This window comes from Rhinopithecus roxellana, chromosome 22 (genome assembly GCF_007565055.1).
Source record: "Rhinopithecus roxellana isolate Shanxi Qingling chromosome 22, ASM756505v1, whole genome shotgun sequence".
In the NCBI taxonomy this organism is placed as follows: Eukaryota; Metazoa; Chordata; class Mammalia; order Primates; family Cercopithecidae; genus Rhinopithecus; species Rhinopithecus roxellana.
Window position 1 is genome coordinate 8,836,600 of NC_044570.1, and position 20,869 is coordinate 8,857,468.

The 20,869-nt window shown below is 39.5% G+C and overlaps 1 protein-coding gene across 1 annotated transcript in view; it reads left to right on the plus strand.

Moving 5' to 3' along the window:
* The window catches only part of USP9Y (ubiquitin specific peptidase 9 Y-linked), a 226,358-nt gene that overhangs the window by 33,456 nt on the left and 172,033 nt on the right, over positions 1-20,869 (plus strand). Inside the window, exon 3 of the mRNA XM_010356752.2 lies at positions 14,082-14,127. Within this exon, the coding sequence (XP_010355054.2) occupies positions 14,082-14,127 (46 nt within the window). The remainder of the gene's footprint in view (positions 1-14,081; positions 14,128-20,869) is intronic.

The following is a 20,869-nucleotide window of genomic DNA, read 5'->3' on the forward strand; positions in this document are numbered from 1 at the left end:
GAGACCATCTGGCTAACACAGTGAAACCCCATCTCTACTAAAAATACAAAAAATTAGACGGGTGTGGTGGCACGTGCCTGTGGTCCCAGCTATTTGGGAGGGCTGAGGCAGATGAATTGCTTGAACCCTGGAGGCGGAGAAGTTGCAGTGAGCCGAGATGGTGTCACTGCACTCCAGCCTGGGCAAGCAACACAGCCAGACTACATCTCCGGGGGAGAAAAAAAAAAAACACATTGATATGGGTTTAATGAAAATAGCTGCATCTTGAATTTACTAAGATTAACATCTAATCCTGTGGCTTTAGGCAGTCATAGTAAGGAGGTTTGGGAAAGGACTGTTACCATCTTTGTTTCAAAGATAAACTGTAAACTAAGTTCCTCCAAAAGTTAGTTTGGCTTATTCCCAGGAATGAACAAGGACAGCTTAGAGATAAAGAGCAAGGTGGAGTCAATTAGGTCTAATCTTTTTTCAGTGCCTCAGTTGTAATTTTGTTAATGGTGGTTTCATAGCTTTAAATTCACGACTATCGCAGTTTTCATAAATAATCTAATAAGTAAAATCATTAGGTAAATGGGATAAATATTTGTAGACAGACTGGTCATAATTTTGAATATAAAGTTAATAAATACTTTATTATTTGGGTACTTTCTAATAAATAATATATTGCTAAAGCAAAGGAAGTGTATTCTTTTTAAACAAAAGCAAAAAATTTTTGCCTAATTCAAAGCTTATTTAAAGGTTATGTATAAATAAGGTAAAAGGAACCAGGAAATAAAAAGAGATGTAAAGAAAATTATAAAAATAAGGAGTTTTTTTTTGTTTGTTTGTGTATGGTATGAAAGCTTAAAGAGAAATACTTTTATATGAGAAACAACCTTACATGGTATATTTTAGTTCTAAAATAAAATGACTGGTTGTTTAAGAAGGAAGGGTGTTCAGGACAAACCGGAAAATTGAAATACTAAGTTTTGGAACTTAGGGCAAAAAAGTGAGATGAATGTTTTTAAAATTAGAGTTATGGCCGGGCGCGGTGGCTCAAGCCTGTAATCCCAGCACTTTGGGAGGCCGAGACGGGCGGATCACGAGGTCAGGAGATCGAGACCATCCTGGCTAACACGGTGAAACCCCGTCTCTACCAAAAATACAAAAACTAGCCGGGCGAGGTGGCGGGCGCCTGTAGTCCCAGCTACTAGGGAGGCTGAGGCAGGAGAATGGCGTAAACCCAGGAGGCGGAGCTTGCAGTGAGCTGAGATCCGGCCACTGCACTCCAGTCCGGGCGACAGAGCGAGACTCCGCCTCAAAAAAAAAAATAAAATAAAATAAAATAAAATTAGAGTTATTACATCTACATCCATGTATCTTCCTGTATGTGCTTTTAAAGTTCTTGTGACATTGAGTTACAGGGCTTTGACTCCTGGATATAAAAAGAACACCAAGTCCTGCTAAATCTTAAACACTGATTAAAGTCTCATCTTCATCTCCAGTAGGAGATTCCAGTCAAATCAGCTGCATTTGTGAGAGACACAGGGGAATAAATTAAAGCTTCAACTCCTCAAGGCCCAGGGACTGCTGTGGAAGAAGTAGGCATAAGATTGTAAGGGTATCATGGGGGGCAGAATGTTTGTTTTATTTCTCTTTTATTTTATTTATTTCTCTTTTATTTTATTTCTCTTTTCTGATTTTATTTCTCTTCTCTGCTTATGATCCCAAGCAGCTGGGATTATAAGCAGGTGTGACCACACCCGGCTACTTTCTGTACTTTTAGCAGACACAAGGTTTCACCATGTTGGTCACGCTGGCCTTGAACTCCTGACCCTTGGGTGATCCGCCTGCCTTGGCCTCCCAAAGTTCTAGGATTATAGACATAAGCTGCCATGGCTGACCGAGATCTGGATTTTTGAAAGCGTGTAGCACCTCCCACTTCACTCTCTCTTGCTCCTTGCTCCTGCCATGTAAGATGTGCCTGCTTTCCCTCTGCCATCTATCATTATTCTAAGTTTCCTGAGGCCTTTCCAGAAGCCATGCAGATTCCAGAAACATGCTTCCTGTCTGCAGAATCATGAGCCAGTTTTAGTTATAAGTTAGCCAGTATCCAGTATTTCTTCATAGCAATACAAGAATGGACATACGTTATCTAGCAATAGATGCCTAAAACAAGACATCCCATATAATTTTAAACATATTTTATGTACTAATTTCCTTTTTCAGTTTAAGCATTTCATTGACCATTAAACAGTTATCCAAAATAATCAAAGAACACAACCAAAGTCAGTAAGATTAAAAATTCCTGGCTTCACTATGACTTATCAGTTCCTCCTCCTTTACCTACATGAAAATCCCCACTTATTACTAGCGCCATTACTTCCAATTTTTGTTTTTCATTCATCCTATCAACCGACCTTCCAAACAGGTACACAAAATACTTGTTTACAAATACAGCAAAGATCTCAAAACTGAAGTGCTCTAAGGCCAGTCATACCACCATGAAATACAAAGAAGTCTCTCATCAGATTTAAAGACTGAACTGGAAATAAGAAAAGAAGTTGTCACACAGCTATATTGTCAACATATTAACACATAAAAGAAAATGGACTCTGTACCAACTTCAAATGTATCACAGCTGAAAGCAAGCTAACATTTTCAAAACAAATTCATCTCACAAATCTGTTTTTTTTTTTTTTGATGGAGTCTCACTCTGTCACCAGACTAAAGTGCAGCAGTGCCGTCTGCGCTCACTGCAACTTCCGCCTCCCCAGGTTCAAATGATTCTTCTGCCTCTGCAGCCTCCAGAGTAGCTGAGACCACAGTCATTTGCCACCACACCCAGCTAATTTTTGTATTTTTAGTAGAGACGGGGTTTCACGCTGTTGCCCAGAATGGTCTTGATCGCCTGACCTCATGATCTGCCTGCCTTGGCCTCCCAGGTGCTGGGATTACAGGTGTTGACCCACCATGCTTGGCCTTAAATTTTATTAAAGGAAAAGGGATACTGGAATGGAAAGGGGCTGGCTGGCTGGCTGCAGTGAGCTATGACTGTCCTTGCTGAGGAGGAAGTCTACTTAGATGATTGGCTGGGTGGCGAGAGTTTAGTTTTGAGTTTCAGTTTTGGCTTGCGTGACTTACTAAACTGAAACATAATCCAACTGGTGAAAGCTTTTACTCAACACACTAATCTGATGATAATCAGCTTTAAAATGTTCATGACAGCATATTCGTAATGACAAAAAATACTGTAGACAACCTAAAGACACCAAGGGAAAAACTAAAGAAATCTTGATATATCAATACAATGAAGTATTACTTAAAAATCCTGCTTAGGGAAAACTTAAATTAGAAAAAACAGATGAAAGAGCGACGAAGACTCTAACTTAAAGTATTTTTATCTAATTTTTTAAAATGAACACAAAAAAAGTAACAAATACATAAATATTATGATTGCCTCTATACCATAGTATCATGGGAGGTAGAATGTTTGTAGTGTTTCCCATTTTATTTCTCTTCCTGGCCTCTAAACCTCTTGTATTGACCAATAACAGCATGCATAACTTTCACACAAAAAATACATATGCCCAAACATACAAATGGACATAAGTCCTCCCACAAACATACATAGAGAAAGGAACGTAACATAAAATTTTCTCTGCCACTACTTCTTGGGAGGCTGAGGTGCAAAGATCAGTGGACTGTAGGATTTCAAGTCTGGGCATGGCAAGATCCCATCTCAAAAGACAAAACTCTAAAAGCTCTCCATTAAAGGATAATCAATAAGTGAAATAAGATAAACATTAAAAAACTAAGGCTGGAAATAGATAAACAATAAGTAAGTTAAACATTTAAAAAAGTAAGGCTGGAAGTAATGTAATCCCAGCACTTCAGGAGGCCCAAACTGGAGGAGCTCTTGAGCCCAGGAGTTAAAGAGCAGCTGCTGGGCCACACAGGCAAAACCCATCTCTGCAAAAAAAAAATTTTTTTTTTTTAACTAGCCAGGAAAGGTGTCATGTCTGTGGTCCCAGCACCCAGGAGGCTGAGATGGGAGGATCGCTTAAGCCAGGAATGTGAAGTTGGTGGGCTATGATTGCCCCCACAGCACTGTAGCCTAGGTGACAAAGCAAGATCCTATCTCTAAAAATTAAGTAAAATTTGGTTTTCATTTACAAAGAATTCCAGCTCTGTGGACAAAATGTATTTTAAATATTCCATTTAAGCAGGCTATGTACCTAATGTAATTTCTATGCTCTCTAGTGCCCCAGTAAAAAGTTTATGTACTTAAGAAAAAAGACCAGTGAAAAGAAATGTAATCAGTGTTACAAGGTTCAATGACCATAAACCATCACAAATAAAATAGGTATGTGAAAGGAAAATAAATCTCAGGAGTCCAAAATCACTAAGCCAAAGGGAAGTCAAGCAGGGAACTGATTCAGGTAAACCTGGCTCCCATGTTATTCCTAAATGAAATAGCTACAAACATAAAAAAACTACATCCTTCCTTCACGATTTGCCCAGAAGGAAATTCCTGTGGACAAAAAACACAGAAAACTCAAAATCATTACTTTGATGCTCAGGTGAGACAAATGCGTATCTGATGGAACCCCAAAAATTTAAGACAGGTCTCATTTAATTTAGAAAGTTTATTTTGTCAAGGTTGTGGACACAAACTTTTGTGACACAGTCTCAGAAGTCCTAATAACATGTGCCCGAGGTGGTTGGGGCCCAGCTTAGTTTTACAAGTTTTAGGGAGACATGAGACATAAATCAGCATATGTAATTGGTTCAGTTTGGAAAGGGAGGGATGGAGTGAAGCAAAGGCAGGAAGACTCAAACTGAGGAGGGGGCTTCCGGGTCATAGATGGGTGAGAGACAAACAGCTGCATTCTTTTGCATTTCTGATTAGCCTTTCCAAAGGAGGCAATCAGATATGCATCTGTCTCAGTGAGCACAGGGGTGAATTTGAATAGAATGGAAGGCAAGTTGGCCCTAAACAGTTTCTAACTTATCTTATGCCTTTAGCTTAGTGATTTGGGAGATTTATTTTCCTTTCATATCCACCCCACCTCCCTTTTCTTTTATAAAATCTTTTGGAGAAAGTATTTTACAACAAAGCGAGTCTCTGGTCTCAGGTTTCATCTGATCCCTCATGACTAGGATGGTTTATTCCTATATGGGTAGGTCCTAAAAGCTCATTTTTAGCAGGCTGTGAAGTCTTATGTCCTGTAAAAAGAAAATAGGAGGAAGGGAGAAAAAACAAAAGAACACTCCCGAAAAATTGATAGAGGCCACACTACTCTGAAGTCTGTACAACAGTAGGCAGGTATGAAAGTGGCTTATGTAAATGTACAGGTTGCTGTTATTTTCTTCTGAGATTTAAGTTGTCTGGCTTCAGTTCACAGGACTTTTAAGAAAGCACAGCTTAGTTTTCAGTGACTCTGAATTTTAAAAAAGGGGGAAAAAAACGGAGGAAAAACAGAAAAAAATTAGAAACATAATTTTGAAGACTTGTAGCGAAGAAAAAACTGGAATTCAGCCCAAACTGCAGAAATAATAAAAATTGAAAAACATTAGGCAAGTCTAGAATCTAACAGGTGTACTATACTTTTCTGAAACACAATTTTTCTCTCTTCAGTTCCCATTTTTGCTAAAGAGAAATTATGGTAGGGCTGGTTTGCTTTATTATATACTTGGCCAGATTATTTGTATACAAGTATATTAAATACTTGTGTTATATACTTGGCCGGATTATTTATATACAGGCCAGATTATTTACATTCCAGTGCAGCAGGAATAATTGTTATTTTTTTACATAGGTTTTAAATTGACTTTGATGGAACTTTGTTCCATAGAAGGAATCCCACATACAATTTTTTTAAGCCGTGGATTTGTGCCATCAAATATCTGAGTTGGGAGGATTTTCTCTCCTGTCGGGGTTCCAAGATAAACTTGGGGCTTCTGTGTCAGAAAATAACGTTCTCGCCTGTAATCCCAGCACTTTGGGAGGCGGAGGTAGGCGGATCATGAGGTCAGGATATCCAGACCATCCTGGCTGAGGTCAGGAGATCGAGGCAATCGAGATTGTGCCACTGCACTCCAGCCCAGGTGAACAGAGTAAGACTCTGCCTAAAAAGTAAAATAAAATTAAAATTAAAAACCAGAGCTTGCAGGAACTCACTGTCAGAAGAACAGCACCAAGGGTATGGTGCTGAACCATTCATGAAGGAGCCGTCCTCAAGATCCAGTCACCTCATACTAGGTCCACCTCTATTCAACACTGGGAAATACAATTCCACATGAGATTTGGTGGAGACATGGATCCAAGCCATGTCTTAGACTTAGGATAGTCACATACTATCCTAAGACTGTAGTGGTTTAAGATACAACAATTTTCATCTCACAGTTTCTTTTGAATACAGGCATGATTTAGCTGTGTCCTTTGGTTCAGTATCTCTTCAAAGCAGTAATCAGGTTTTTCATGTGTTTGTTGCCACCTGAAAGATTGACTGAGTATGGTTCTGAGATCTCTCGGGTGATTATTGGCAGAATTAAGAATTAATTAATAAATTTCCTTTTTGGTTCTCGGTCTCATTTCTTCACCCATCTACTATAGTGCATTCTTGCCAGGCAGCCCTTTTTATGGAGCAAGTCACAATATAGCAGCTTGCTTCATTAGGGCAAGCAAGCAAGACAAGCTGCAGCAAAGACAAGTAACATGAAAGTCTTTATAATCTAATCGTGGAATTGACATAGTTAAAAACAAATCACTAGGTGAGCTCCAAATTCATCAGAAAGTGATTATTAGACAAAAGCATGACTGTCAGGAGGCTGCATCATGAGGAGCCATTTTACAAGCTGGCACCATGGGCGTTATAGGGGATTTTATGTTATTTGTTGTACTCCAAGAGTTGAAAGTCTTTAAAAATGTGTAAGTCTGTCGTTTATTCTTGACTTACTTCTATCATGTTTTCAAGAATGCATTATGCAATGATGTAGAATTCTAGTGTGTCAGTAAAGTGGTTGTCTAGACTCTACTGAAAATAATTACAGATAATCTCATTTCATCAACTAATCAGTATATTATGTCATTTAACAGTTTTAGGAATAAATTAAGCATGATAATAAATGATCATTTGAATGTTATTATAATTATTACAGTGTCAGTCTAAAGCAGTACTTCCTGACTAGAGCTGATTTTGCCTTCTCATGGGGCAATCAGCAATATCGGGGGACATTTTTGGTTATGATGTGAGGGGACGGTGATTAGTACTTGGCATCTAGTAGGTAGAGTCCAGGGATGGTGCTAAACATCTTACAGTGCACAGAATTCTCCTACTTGCAGAGTTATCTGACCCAAAATGGTAACAGTGCCAAAGCTGAGATACCCTGGTCTGCAAGATTATTGTGATTTCTTTGTATAAGACTTCATTTCTTTTATTAGCCTTGAGCCCCATAGTTTGAGAATATACATATATTCTAACAGAATTACTCAGTATAATTAGTATGATGTATAAGTTTTTAGTATATACACATAAGTAACTCTTAGGCCTTCTTGCTCCAGCTTACCAGGTCCAAGCCAACAATACCTGTAATAATCTTAAAATGAGGGTCACTGTATGTGTATGTTCCTTGCCTGATATAAAGGGTATTATTATCTGAGCCACATAAATATCACCTGTCTGAAAGTGTATTCCTTTTATTGAGGATTATTTTAGTAATTGTAAGTACAGGCTCAGTGCAGGAATTATATTAGTGAAAAGACAATCATGGGAGGCTTCTTTGACTTCCTTTTAGCTACAAAACAATTAGCTTCCTCAAGGAAGCTTTCTCTTGCAGTTAGTCTCATAATTACTTAATATTTTACTGCTAACACATTTTACTTTTCTTTTTTTTTTTTTTTTTTTGAGACGGAGTCTCGCTCTGTCGCCCAGGCTGGAGTGCAGTGGCCGGATCTCAGCTCACTGCAAGCTCCGTCTCCCGGGTTTACGCCTTTCTCCTGCCTCAGCCTCCCGAGTAGCTGGGACTACAGGCGCCCGCCACCTCACCCGGCTAGTTTTTTGTATTTTTTTTAGTAGAGACAGGGTTTCACCATGTTAGCCAGGATGGTCTCGCTCTCCTGACCTGGTGATCTGCCCGCCTCGGCCTCCCAAAGTGCTGGGATTACAGGCTTGAGCCACTGCGCCCGGCCACATTTTACTTTTCTTACACACCTTTAGTGTAAATCTAAGGTTTACACTTTAGTGTAACCTTTAGTTACATGCTATAAGGGTAATTAATAGCAATTTTAAATTTTAATGTAAAACCTGGTAAGCTCTTCTTTTGTTGTTTTGGAGACAGAATTTCACGCTTGTTGCCCCGTCTATAGGGTGCAACCTTGGGTCACTGCAAACTCTACCTACCAGGTTCAAGCAGTTCTTCTGCCTCAGCCTCCAGAGAAGCTGGGATTAACAGGCAGTTGCCAACACACCTGGCTAACTTTTTCTATTTTTAGTAGAGACAGGGCTTTACCATGTTAGCCAGCTGGTCTCGCACTCCTGACCTCAGGTGAGCCGTCCGCCTCGGCCTCCCAAAGTGCTGAGATTACAGATGTGAGCCACCGTGCCCAGCTGGTTAAGCTCTTTTGATTATGTAGTACCAGGCACAGATAAAGTCTTGACTCTTTATGGCATAGTTACGAGCATGGTTAATTATGTCCCCAGGCGTGACCAAATTGTGGAACGGGCAAATCAAACAGTTCACAAAAGCCAAAGAAGCAGTTTATAACCTTGCATTTTGCAAACCTAGAATCTGACCTGCATAATTTAGACTACATATTTACATTTTGAAGACAATGTATTTTACCAGTAATCTTTAAAACTGTTTTTCTCAGAGATTAAAGTTGTGAACTAAAATGGCATTATAGCTTTTTTACTTCAAAAAATATTTCATCTAAGCACATATTTTTCTTTAAGCCAATTAATTAGACCTCTTTTTTATATAAACATAACATACATAACACAGATATATAACACTACACAAACAGAAGATCCAGTAGTTGTAGGATTTTCAGTTTGCTTATCTCCTAATTAGATTACCACTGGGTGGAGCCTGTCCAAAAACAGGGCTAGGAAAACATGCAGGTTTTAGGGCCTAATGAACAGCTATAACTGGAGGCCAAAAGCAGATTTTGAGAGGGATCTATTCACTTTTAATTTCTGGGGTTCCATGAGAAAACAAAGTTTTGGTTTTTTTTTCCTTCCTGAAATGGGGTCCATGTCACATTTTCTCTTTATTCCAAGCCAGCCTGATGCTCTCTCAGAAGTTATCTCCATGCCTATCATGCATGCATTGAGTGGCACAATAAAATGAAGTAAAGTTCAGTAATTGAGATGTAATTCAGATGACTAAGAAGAAAAAAAAAAAAAAACTTTCTCCAGAAAAACAAGTTCCAAGAAGAGGGAAAAAAACCATAGATGCCTTTTAAACATAGCTGTAGCCTGGGCCAGGCATGGTGGTTCACACCTGTAATCCCAGCAGTTTGGGAGGCTGAGGCGGGCAGACCACGAGGTCAAGAATATATAGCTTGGATATCCAGTTTTAATGAAGCTGACTTTTAACCATAGCATTATTTAAGAAAACAATTTAAAGCTCCTTGTGACTCAACTTTAGCTATGCCAAGTGGCCAGTGTTTTGGCTTTTGACCTTCACCAACAAGCCTCAACTCAAGGTTATGACTTAATGATGAGCGTATGTAGTATTTTCAAAGAGATGGTAAGCAGTTTTTACAAAATCTAGACTTTTTAAAGGTAGCTCAGAGTTAGGAAGATTTAAGAAAGAAGCTCCAGCACTTTGGGAGGCCGAGACGGGCGGATCATGAGGCCAGGAGATAGAGACCATCCTGGCTAATACGGTGAAACTCCGTCTCTACTAAAAATAACAAAATTAGCTGGGCGTGGTTGTGGGCTCCTGTAGTCTCAGCTGCATGGGAGGCTGAGGCAGGAGAATGGCATGAACCCGGGAGGTGGAGCTTGCAGTGAGTGGAGATTGCACCACTGCACTCCAGCCTGGGCGACACAGTGAGACTCTCTCAAAAAAAAGGAAACTACAAGTCGTTCATGGAAGGGAAGAGAATCACCAAATGGTAAAATTCACACACTAACCAGAAAGTACTTATTCCCTACACCAATATTGAACTGGGGCCGCTATTGTAAAATGGCAGAGACCCAAAGAAGCTACTTCCACATGATTACAAGGTCAAGCTCCCAGGGGCTTACAACAAGGGTGACCTGCAGCAAAATTTGTTACTGACCACTTTGATGGCCTGGCTTGAACAGTGGGCTTACTGGGTCGTAGGCCGTGCTCTATCCTAAGGTACTCTCATGGCAGAACCATATAGAAAGACACATAAAGCATATCAGATTGGCCAAAACTTAATTAAGACTAGCCTCATAAATCCTTTTTTCCATTAATCAAAATTTTAGGATTTAAATAGTGATTTTTATAATTCATTCTGTCAGGTTACACAGGGAGAGTGAGGCCAGAAGTTTGGTAAGAAAAACAGTTTTTGTTGTTCTGTCAGGCTTTTGATGTCCCTTCCCCCAATTTGTGAAGCCCTATCTATCCTGGAGTCTTGGGGAAGGGGACAATGATACTGTAAAAGTTGTCCCTCCTCAAGATACTTACTCAGATTTGTGTTTTATTCCCAGTTTTTGTTTTGTTTTGTTTTGTTTGAGACAGAATCTCCATGTCACCCAGGCTGGAGTAGAGTGGCACAATCTCTGCTCACTGCAACCCCTCACCTCCCGCGTTCAAGTGATTCTCCTGCCTCAGCCTCCCGAGTAGCCAGGACTATAGGCATCTGTGCCACCATGCCCAACTAATTTTTTGTATTTTTAGTAGAGATAGGGTTTCAGCATGTTAGCTAGAGTGGTCTCGAACTTCTGACCTTGTGATTGCCTTACTTGGCCTCCCAAAGTGCTGGGATTACAGGCCTGACCCATTGTGCCTAGCGTTTGTTTATTTTTAAGCCAAACAGTTCAAGGTTTGGGGAAAATTGACTTTCCCCAATCTGGGGGATGAATCCGTAGGGATTCTGTGGCATGGGGACACAGTTCCTCATCTGCAGAGAGAACAGAGGAGGAAAAAGGAAAAAGAAGATTGATTTTTTTCTTTTTCAAAGGAGTCCCAGTGATTCAGGATGTATCCAGGATAAGTACAGACTGAAGGTGGCTGGTTACTTACCTGGAAGGAGGGGAAAAAGGCATCCGTTAGTTCCTGTGTCTTTCCAGTGGATACCTGGGGTACACGAGGGAGAGAAAGAAAAGGTGTCTCCTTTATTTCTTCCATCTTTATGTCCCTGAGTCCCAGTGACTCAGCAGGGTCCTTTCACCCATGTGTAACAGGAATTACCCGCATTCACCTATCCCTTGCCTGTTTTTTCTGCTGTCTGTAATGTCATCTATGTCATGGATGCTAGCATGACCTCTATCCATAAAATGGGCAGTGGGGTGGAGATTCCAGTTGACAGGAATTCTAGTCCACCTGTACTGTGCCGCTTGACTGTGTGTTGTCTGCCGCTGGATCCCTCGGATCCGTTTTCATTTCTAGAGCTTCACCCTGAAGCTTGGAGTTCAGTTTGGGACAAGAACTGCCTCAGGAAGGTGCATGGTTTCATTAAGTCCCAGGTGGCCCTCACCAGACTGCAGCTAGCAGCTGTCAGGGCTACTTCGTGCCTTCTTATAAGCTGAATACTCAGGTATTGCTGTGCAAATGGGTTTGTACTCAGACAACGGAGAGAAAGGGAGAATTGGGGATCTGACCTAGTAAGATGCCTTCCAAAAGAAAACAAGACCTCTTGCATAGAGAAGCTCCCTGTATTTGCATGGTAGTGTGAACTCCTGATGTGGCAGAGAAAAAAGAAAAAAAAAACAGCTTATATGCAGGGCAGGGAAGGTGCTTGAGGTCGAAAAAGCTTCTATGCAAATAGATTCCTAGAGCAGGGAGAGACTCCTAACCTCTCCTTCCTGTTTTCCTCTAGGAACAGGCAGAAATTGCATTGTTCTGAATTGCGTATCTGATGGCTGGTCCAAATGCTCTTTCTACCCAGTAATATTTCTGTAGTTTGCAACAACACTTGTAACATTGTAAAAGAGCTAGTACCGGCCGGGCGCGGTGGCTGAAGCCTGTAATCCCAGCACTTTGGGAGGCCGAGACGGGCGGATCACGAGGTCAGGAGATCGAGACCATCCTGGCTAGCACGGTGAAACCCCGTCTCTACTAAAAAATACAAAAAACTAGCCGGGCGAGGTGGCGGGCGCCTGTAGTCCCAACTACTCGGGAGGCTGAGGCAGGAGAATGGCGTAAACCCGGGAGGCGGAGCTTGCAGTGAGCTGAGATCTGGCCACTGCACTCCAGCCTGGGCGACAGAGCGAGACTCCGTCTCAAAAAAAAAAAAAAAAAAAGAGCTAGTACCATAACAGCTGCAGAAAAACAGGAAGACAAACTGCCATAGGAAAAACGGGATTGGAATGAGGCCAACATTGGCTAACGCCAAGAGTGATGGGGGAGGGTCCTCTCCAGCATCCTATACTCTGTAGTTGGGTGGGCCATTGTTCTTAACTAGCTCACTAGAGGTTTGGTGCTTAGTCTGCCTTCAGAAAAATGTTTGTGGACAAGAGGTCTCAAAAAAGTGAAATTTAGGTCCGTATTTACTCACCCTTCAGGTATCCTGAGTGAGCCCCTAAAGTGATAGAGGGTTTTTCTTCTCAGTCACTTCATAAGCTGGTGAACCCTGGCTGGTGATGCCCTGCCTGGGTCTTGCGTGGCCATGCTGGCATGCTCCAGCTCACGTGTATTATAGCTTGTACCCCTTTTTGGTGGTTCTAAAACTCTTGTCCCACACCCAGAAAGAATAAGGATGTGTTAACAAAGAGTGGGCAAGGTAGGAAGTTTTATTGAGTGTTGAAAGAGTCAAGCAAACCTGAAAAAGGACGAAGTGTTTGTCCCCCTACCCAAAGGCAGGAAGGTCCCCCAATATGCTTGAGTCAGGCTTTTCATGAGCTTAGAATGGGGGAGGGGCAAGCAATAGAATAGTATTGGAAAAGTCAACATTCAATTGTTTAAAATATATTATTTAGAAAGAATCAATCATGAATGAAAGGGCAGGCAAAAAGGAACGGAAGTTCTCATTCTGGGTGGTAAGTTTCATACAGGATCAGCAGCCAGGTCTTTCAGCCCTATGGCCTGTTTTTGGCTTTCAGGTGGGGTTTCACCAGGGACTTGCCCCCCCTGTCTGGGCATTTGACTGGCTCCTGTAGCTATCAGACTTTGTTGAATAATTGAACTTTGTTTATTTCTCGATGTTTGTGCAGTGGTAATTCCATTATAAAACCTAATGAAACAATGTTTTTATACATGGTGTGAAAGACTTTGAGCTATTTCCTCAGAGGTGAAACTGACCCTTGTGTATAGGCAGCACTTCTGACTGAGAGAGTGTAGTGATTAACAGAGTTGTCAAGTTAGGTAAGAAACTTGAATTATCATTGTAGCTTTTCCACCAGTTAGTGAGCAGATTGTTTAACCTCATTGAAATTGTAAAGTGATAGAACTGGACTTAATCATTATTGGGCAGCTTATGAATTGTATTCATTTACTCATGATGTAAAAATGATTAGTCTCTACTTTTAAGGCTCTAGTTCTAGTGGCCAAATAGGTACTTATTTATACAGTTTGATAACTGCTGTATTGAAATACATGTGTGAAATGTAGAAGAGGTGAAGAAAATCATAGTTTGAGGTGGAATACTGTTTGCTGATCTTAAAAACTCTGGTATTTTGGTGATTCCATGAATTAGGTCAGATACTGCTACTGAAAGGAAACAGCTGAAAGGAAACAGCTTAAAGGATGTATGTGGTACTACTAATAGAATGAGGAAAACACACCAGATATTTAGGAGGGAATTAAGGGACATGAAACTAAAAGATGGTTTGAATGAGACGGATCATAAATGATTTCAAGCACCAGATTAAGGTACTGAGATTTTACTTTTAGGCACTGAAGTGGGACTTTTTCCTTTTAAAAGAAAGGATTCATGATCAAATCTGCTTTTTGTTTTGCAGAGAGCTTGGCGATAATTCTGGTGGCTGTGTGGAGGATGTGTTGGAGGTGAGTCTGCTAGCTGAAAAATGAAAACAATAATATTAGCACTTTGGGTAAGAGATGTTTACAGAAATGTTTTGTGGAATAAAATTGAAGAGTGAGAGACCTGTAAGGCTACAATGGTCTGATAGAGAGGCTGCTAATATGATTTTTTCTTTTTTGTCATTGAGTTAATTACTAAGCTGAGGCAGGATATTTGTCTTTTGTCTTTTACTTCATAAGAAAATCACTCACAGTTTAACAGTTTAAAACAAAAACATACGTTTTAGTTTTTGTGGGTAGCAGTTATTTATCTGAAGCCTGGTGTATCCACTTTCACAATGGCTTACTCACATGATTGCTGACAGAAGGGCCGATTTCCTTGCTAGCAGTCCTTACAGCAAGGACATACCTGCTTCAATGTTTGGGGCAAGCCATGGCTATCATGCTAAGGGTACCTGTGTTAAGGTCTAGGGAATTATCTTTTGTAGCCTGCATGGGAAAAATACTATGCGAAATTTCTGTTGTTCTAATTTGAACAGTAGAAGTATGTAGTACTTGAGGTTCCTTGAGAGTATATTTAATATGGAATTTACTGTCTGCAAAAAAATATTGTGGAGATCGTGTCGAATCTGTAAATCGCTTTGGGTAGTACTGATAACAGTAGTAAGTCTTGTAATACCTGGACATTAGAGGTCTTTCCCTGTATTTCTGTCTTTATTTTTTCCCTTCGCAATATTTTTTTGTTTTTAGTATATAAGTCATTTGTCTCCTTGATTAAATTATTTAGGTTTTTCCACATGTAATATGTCATCTTTGAATAGGCACAGTTTTACTCCCTCTTTACTGATTTGGATGCCATTTTATATCTCTCTTCTTTCTTTGCTCTGACTAGGACTCCCTGTACTATGTAGAATTAGAGGGGTTCTTGTCTTGTTCCAGATCTTAGAGAAAGGCTTTGAGCCTTTTCCCATTTGGTATGTAGTTAGCTCTTGCTCTCGTCTTTGTCTTATATGACTTTTTTTTTTTTTTTGACAGAGCCTTGCTCTGTTGCGCACGCTGTAGTGCAGTGGCACGATGTGGGCTCACGGCAAGCTCTGCCTCCCAGGTTCATGCCATTTTCCTGCCTCAGCCTTACGAGTAGCTGGGACTATAGGTGCCCGCCACCATGACCAGCTAATTTTTTTGTATTTTTTCAGTAGAGACGGGGTTTCACCGTGTGAGGTTGTGTCTGGAACTTATTCCTTCTTGTGGGTTCTTAGGCTTGCTGACTTCAAGTGTGAAGCTGTGGACCCTTGTGGTGAGTGTTATAGCTCTTAAAGATGGTTTCTGGAGTTTGTTCCTTCAGGTGTTCAGATGTGTCCAGAGTTTCTTCCTTCCAGTGGGTTTGTGGACTTGCCTACTTCAGGAGTTAAGCTGCAGGCCTTTGCAGTGAGTGTTACAACTCTTAAAGGTGGTGTATCCAGAGTTATTTATTCCTTCCATTGGGTTCATGGTCTCGGCAACTTCAGGAATGAAGCCACAGACTCTCATGGTGTTACAGCTCATAAAAGTAGTGTGAACTCAAAAGAGTGAGCAGCAAGATTTATTGTGAAGAGCGAAACAGCAAAGCTTCTAGAGTGTGAAAGGGGACCCGAGTGGGTTGCTGCTGCTGGCAGAGGGTGGCCAGCTTTTATTCCCTATTTGTCCCCACCCACATCCTGCTGATTGGTCCATGTTACAGAGTGCTGATTGGTGCATTTACAATCCTTTAGCTCAATACAGAGCGCATATTGGTGCATTTTTGCAGAGTTCTGATTGGTGTGTTTATGATCCTCTAGCTAGATACAGAGCACTCATTGGTACGTTTTTACAGAGCGCTGATTGGTGCATTTACAATCTTTTACCTAGACACAGAGTGCTGATTGGTGCATTTACAATCCTCTAGCTAGACAGAAAAGTTCTCCAAGTCCCCATTTGACCCGGGAAGTCCAGCTGGCTTCACCTTTCAAGGTCAGGAGATTGAGACTATCTTGGCTATGTCACCTTTTTTTATGTTCTGTTTTGTTGAATGGTAATACAAGGTTGTTGAATTTAGTTATTTTTTTCTGCATCAAGATGAAGGTCATGCGGTTTTTCTCCTTTTTTTGGTGATAAAGTATATTACATTGATTAGTATTGATGTATTAAACTAACTTTGCATTGCAAAAATAAATCCCATTTGTTTATAATTTTTTCAGAATACTGCTGAATTTGGTTTGCTAGTATTCCGTTAAAGATTTTTGCGTCTATATTTATCAGGAATGTTGGTCTCTAGTTTCTTTTTAGTAGTAAAGAAAGTGGAAAAGAAAACACTCACAGATTTAGTCTGAGAGGACCTGCATTACCTTTATTCCAAAGTCAATTTAGGAGTGTTTTGTTTATTTTTCAGGAAGGCTTTCAGGATTGGTGATACGTATTCTTTAGATCTTTGTGTAATTCTTCAGTGAAGTCATGTAATCATAGACTTCTTGGTTGAAAAGTTTTTAAATAATGATTCAGCCTCCTTACCTAGTTATAAATCTGTTCAGATTTTCTAATCCTTCATTATCTAGTCTTGGTAGATTGTGTGTTTTTAGCAATTTACTTTCATTTTTTCTAGCTTATGTAATTTAGTGACATAAAATTGTTTAAAATATTTTCTTAAACTCCTTTTTTTTTTCTGTTTGCATTGGTTGTATGTCCTTTCTTTTATTCTTGGTTTTAGTTATTTGAGGTTTTATTTTTTTCTTCTTTATGTAAGTTGTGGTGTCGGTTGTGTTGATCTTTCAAACAGCTTTCTTTTGGTTTGGTTGATTTTTTTTTTTTTTTTTTCCTATTCTGTATTTTATTTATCTCTGCTATGATCTTTCTGCAGTTAGCTTCAGGTTTAGTTCTTTTTCTCCTTCTTTAAGATTATAGTTAGGTTGTTAATTTCAGATTTAATGGCAGCATTTACAGGTATTAAAGTTATAAACTTGAAAACTATAAACTTTCCTCTAGCATTGCTTTTGCTGTGTCCCATCAGTTTTGGTATGTTTTCCTGTTAATTTTTCTCAAGATATTTTCTAATTGTCATTGTAATTTTTCTGACTCATTGGTTCAGAACTTTTTTTAAATTTTGACGTATTTGTGGATTTCCAGTTTTCTTTCTGCTGTTGATTCTATTTTCATTCCATTGTTTTCTGAAAAGATACCTCCTGTGGGTTTCTGTTATTTTAATCTTATTAATACTTGCTTTGATATGAGATTTGTCTTGGGGAACGTGCTGTATACACTTGAAAAGAATGTGTATCCTGCTGTTTTGGGGTTAGTGTTCAGCATGTGTCTAATTGTTTTCTTGTTCAAATCCTCTGTTTCCTTGTTGATTTTCTTTTTTTTTTTCTTTGGTCTGGTTGGGTAGACAGTGAGTTAGTGAAATTTCGTACTATAACTGTGTTACTATCTATTTTTTTCTTTAATTCTGTCCATATTGCTTTATATATTTTACAGCTTTGCTTTTTGTTGCATATTTACAATTTTTTATCTTCTTTATGAATTACCTTTTTATGACTGTGTTTTTGCCTGTCTCTTGTGGAATTTTTTTATTTAGTCTATTTTGTGTGATACTAATATAACACACTCTGCTCTCATGTGGTTATTATATGCATGAAATATCCTTCTCCGTTTTTTTCACTTTGAAGCTATGGTTATTCTTTGATCTCATAGTCTATTGTAGGACGTTGTGTGTCTCTTACAGGGAAGGATAAGGTTGAACTTGCTTTTTTAACCTTACAGCTCATCTATGTGTTTGATTGAAGAATCTATTTACATTTAAAGTAGTTACTGAAAGAAAAGTATCTATATTGTCAGTTAGTTACCATTATCCTGTATTTCTTGTGGCTTTTGGCTTATTTTCTCCTTTACTGCCTTTTGTGTTTTGTTTATTTTTTGGTAATGATATTTGGTTTGATTCTCTTTTAATTTTCATTGGTATATATTCTGTAGATATTTTGTTTCCGGTTATAACTGCAATAGGATCTTGTGATCTGTAGAGTGTTACATAGTAAATTGATGTAATTTCATCTTTCTCCTCCCTAAAAAAAAAAAAAATACACTCCACAAAAAGCTTGCGTGTACTTTTAGGGCAATTGGTTATCATTCCTAAATCATAAAACCATCCTGACTTATAAGCAGCTTGGATACAAGGCAATCAATGAGGAAAAGGAAAGACACTGCCATTTTTTCAAGAATTTTCTGGAAGAGGAAGTTCAGATATTGGTGACATTCAGTAGGGAAGCCTTGAACATATTTTATAGGCTATGAAAAATGAATCCGGAAAGAAATTGAGAAAATAGAGAGAAGATTAGAGCAAGTTTTTTCCATATGTGGGGCATATATGTGGCATCAGGAGCCCAGGTAAGGGACAAAAGGAACAGACATGAGCAAGTTTGGAGTAGTATAGAGTGAAGCGGCTGGTTTCTTTCTTAGTTGCAGGAAAAACTTAAGTAGTTTTTATTAGCAGCAGAACGAAAATAGAAAACGGTAGGGAGTTTTTTTAGTTTGTTTTAAAGCCTGTTTCATGTAAAACATTTTGAGTGAGAATTTTTATGTAGCAAAAAACAATGAAAGAGAAGACTATATGATAAGATGACCATATAGAGGTAGATTTTTGTGTATGTATGTACTTGACGTTTAGTTTTTGTCCATTTTTTTTTCAATCCTACCCTTATGGAATAATATTAATTTGTAACTTGGTTTTTTTTTTTTTTTTTTTTTTTTTTGAGACGGAGTCTCGCTCTGTCGCCCGGGCTGGAGTGCAGTGGCCGGATCTCAGCTCACTGCAAGCTCCGCCTCCCGGGTTTACGCCATTCTCCTGCCTCAGCCTCCAGAGTAGCTGGGACTACAGGCGCCCGCCACCTCACCCGGCTAGTTTTTTGTATTTTTTAGTAGAGACGGGGTTTCACCATGTTAGCCAGGATGGTCTCCATCTTCTGACCTCGTGATCCGCCCGTCTCGGCCTCCCAAAGCGCTGGGATTACAGGCTTGAGCCACCGCGCCCGGCCTGTAACTTGGTTTTTAATTTTATTTATTAAAGAGCAATGTATGTCTGACTTAAGTGTTTAGCTACCAGTCTTTAGTTTTTTTTGACAAGTGTTATCAGGAAAAACAGAATAGTATTGCATTGTTATAACTTGTTTTGTCTTGATTATTAATGAGACATATTATTGAAAGCGTATATGTGTAGTGGTTTTATCATGGCAGACTTCCTATGTTAGAATCCTTTTTTCCACTAGGAACTGATGTGAGCAATTAAATTTTTTTTTTTTTTTTTTTTTTTTTTTTTTTTTTTTTGAGACAGAATTTCGCTCTTGCTGCCCAGGCTGGAATGCGATGGCATAGTCTCGGCTCACCGCAACATCTGCCTCCTGGGTTCAAGCAATTCTCCTTCCTCAGCCTCCCTAATAGCTGGATTACAGGCATGCGCCACTATTCCCAGCTAATTTTGTATTTTTAGTAGAGACAGGGTTTGTCCTTGTTGGTCAGGCTGGTCATGAACTCCCCACATTTGGTGATCCACCCGCCTCAGCCTCCCAAAGTGCTGGGGTTACAGGCGTGAGCCACCACTCCCGGCCTAGCAATTTACTTTTTTTACTCTCTGTTTATGTTTACCTGTGAAGGTGGTTATTAACAACTACTAAATGGATTTGTTGAGTGAAATTAAGTGTTTCACATAGTGCCTGACTTCTAAAAAGTGCTGTTGTTAAATTTGTTATACACCTATTTGTTTATTTGATTTGTTTTACTTTAGTGTTTTATATACTGTGCCTTACTGTCTTTCTTTGTTTCTTTTTTTTTTTGGCAATGTGTTTTGGACACATAGCCGTCACTGATTATTATTTTCTACCTTGCTTTGATTTCTAGTTTTAGTTATTATTTTTTTTTTTATACTGAGTCTCACTCTGTTGCCCAGGCTAGAGTGCATTGGCGCAATCTCGGCTCACTGCAAGCTCCATCTCCCGGGTTTATGCCATTCTCCAGCCTCAGCCTCCTGAGTAGCTGGGACTACAGGTGCCCACCATCATGCCCAGCTAATTTTTTGTATTTTTAGTAGAGACGGGTTTTACCTTGTTAGGCAGGATGGTCTTAATCTCCTGACCTTGTGATCCGCCCGCCTGGCCTCCCAAAGTGCTGGAATTACAGGCGTGAGCCACTGCACGCTGCCTCAAGTTTTAATTTTTATGGAAACAAACCTAGTTTTCAATCAGTGACACAACAGATTAAGCTTGCAGATTTTGAAGAAGTACCGATTATTAGGTCTCAGATGTTTTGCTGTATTTGGTCTACGCTGGAACTTGGACATTAGGAATCCTCTAGAAGTACTTAAGGAAATGCTAGTTTGCAGTTTAGGATGAAAACAACTGGACTAGTGAATATGGAATGTAAAGGATTTGGTGGCATTTTCCTATACTCCTATCAAGTTGCAGTGGACCGTCACCATTCAATTTCTGTGTCCTGTAGTCCTGTTAAGGTTCTTTGAATATAGTGTTGATTCTCCTAAAGGACTATTGAAAAGGACTTGTCAAAAGTGGAAACCTGAGGTCACTTGACAGATTTGATGGTTTTGGAGAACTATGGTATAGTTTAAACCTGTCCAAAGAAAAATTACCCCAAAGTTTTAAATTTTATATTTAAATCACTTAATTATCTTAAAAACGATTTATAATGCTCTGTGTTGACTGTGCATTGTCTTGAATTCTTTGTAAAAATGTAATACTAGTTTCCTTGTGTT